At 58.4% G+C, this 538-nt stretch overlaps 1 protein-coding gene across 1 annotated transcript in view; it reads right to left on the bottom strand.

Moving 5' to 3' along the window:
• The window catches only part of SASH3 (SAM and SH3 domain containing 3), a 15,300-nt gene that overhangs the window by 6,357 nt on the left and 8,405 nt on the right, over window positions 1-538 (bottom strand). Inside the window, exon 2 of the mRNA XM_011936989.1 lies at window positions 290-436. Coding sequence (XP_011792379.1) covers window positions 290-436 — 147 coding nt within the window. The remainder of the gene's footprint in view (window positions 1-289; window positions 437-538) is intronic.

The following is a 538-nucleotide window of genomic DNA, read 5'->3' as shown; positions in this document are numbered from 1 at the left end:
TAAGTGCTGAGATTATAGGCATGAGCCACCATGCCCAGCCCTGTTGCCCAGACTTTCATCCGTTCTCAAACTCCACCCCTTCCCCTACCAGCCTCCTGCACCCTCAAGACGGTGCCTGGCTGCCTGGCTGTGGCTACGAGTGAGTTTCCTCTCCCATGTGACCTTCCTTCTTGCATCAAATAGGGCCTTCGGGCCTGAGTAGTGGCTATTGAGGTGGTCATGCTCACATTCTGCCAGAGCGGTCCCCAGGCCCCCTGGACACCCCCTCCCCTTCGTCCCCAGGCCTCACCATCTCTTCTGACAGGGCCTTCACCATCATCTTGCCCATCTTCCTGTTCATGGTTCGGGAAATCACTGCCCTCCACTTCTTCCCCAGCTTTTTGCCACTCTTCCCAGCATCCTCTGGGGTGGGGACACCTGAGTCATCTTCTGGAATCTGTGACAACAAAAGAGGCGATTCAGGGACCCTGGTGGTCCTGCCTGGGTCCGGGACTTGAGGCACAAGAGGCCTGGGGGTCACAGCAGAAGCTGGGGGGGG

The sequence above is a fragment of the Colobus angolensis genome, unplaced genomic scaffold (assembly GCF_000951035.1).
Source record: "Colobus angolensis palliatus isolate OR3802 unplaced genomic scaffold, Cang.pa_1.0 Scaffold159, whole genome shotgun sequence".
NCBI classification, from domain to species: Eukaryota; Metazoa; Chordata; class Mammalia; order Primates; family Cercopithecidae; genus Colobus; species Colobus angolensis.
The sequence above is the reverse complement of the archived record's forward strand: the minus strand, read 5'-3'. Positions and strand labels throughout refer to the sequence as shown.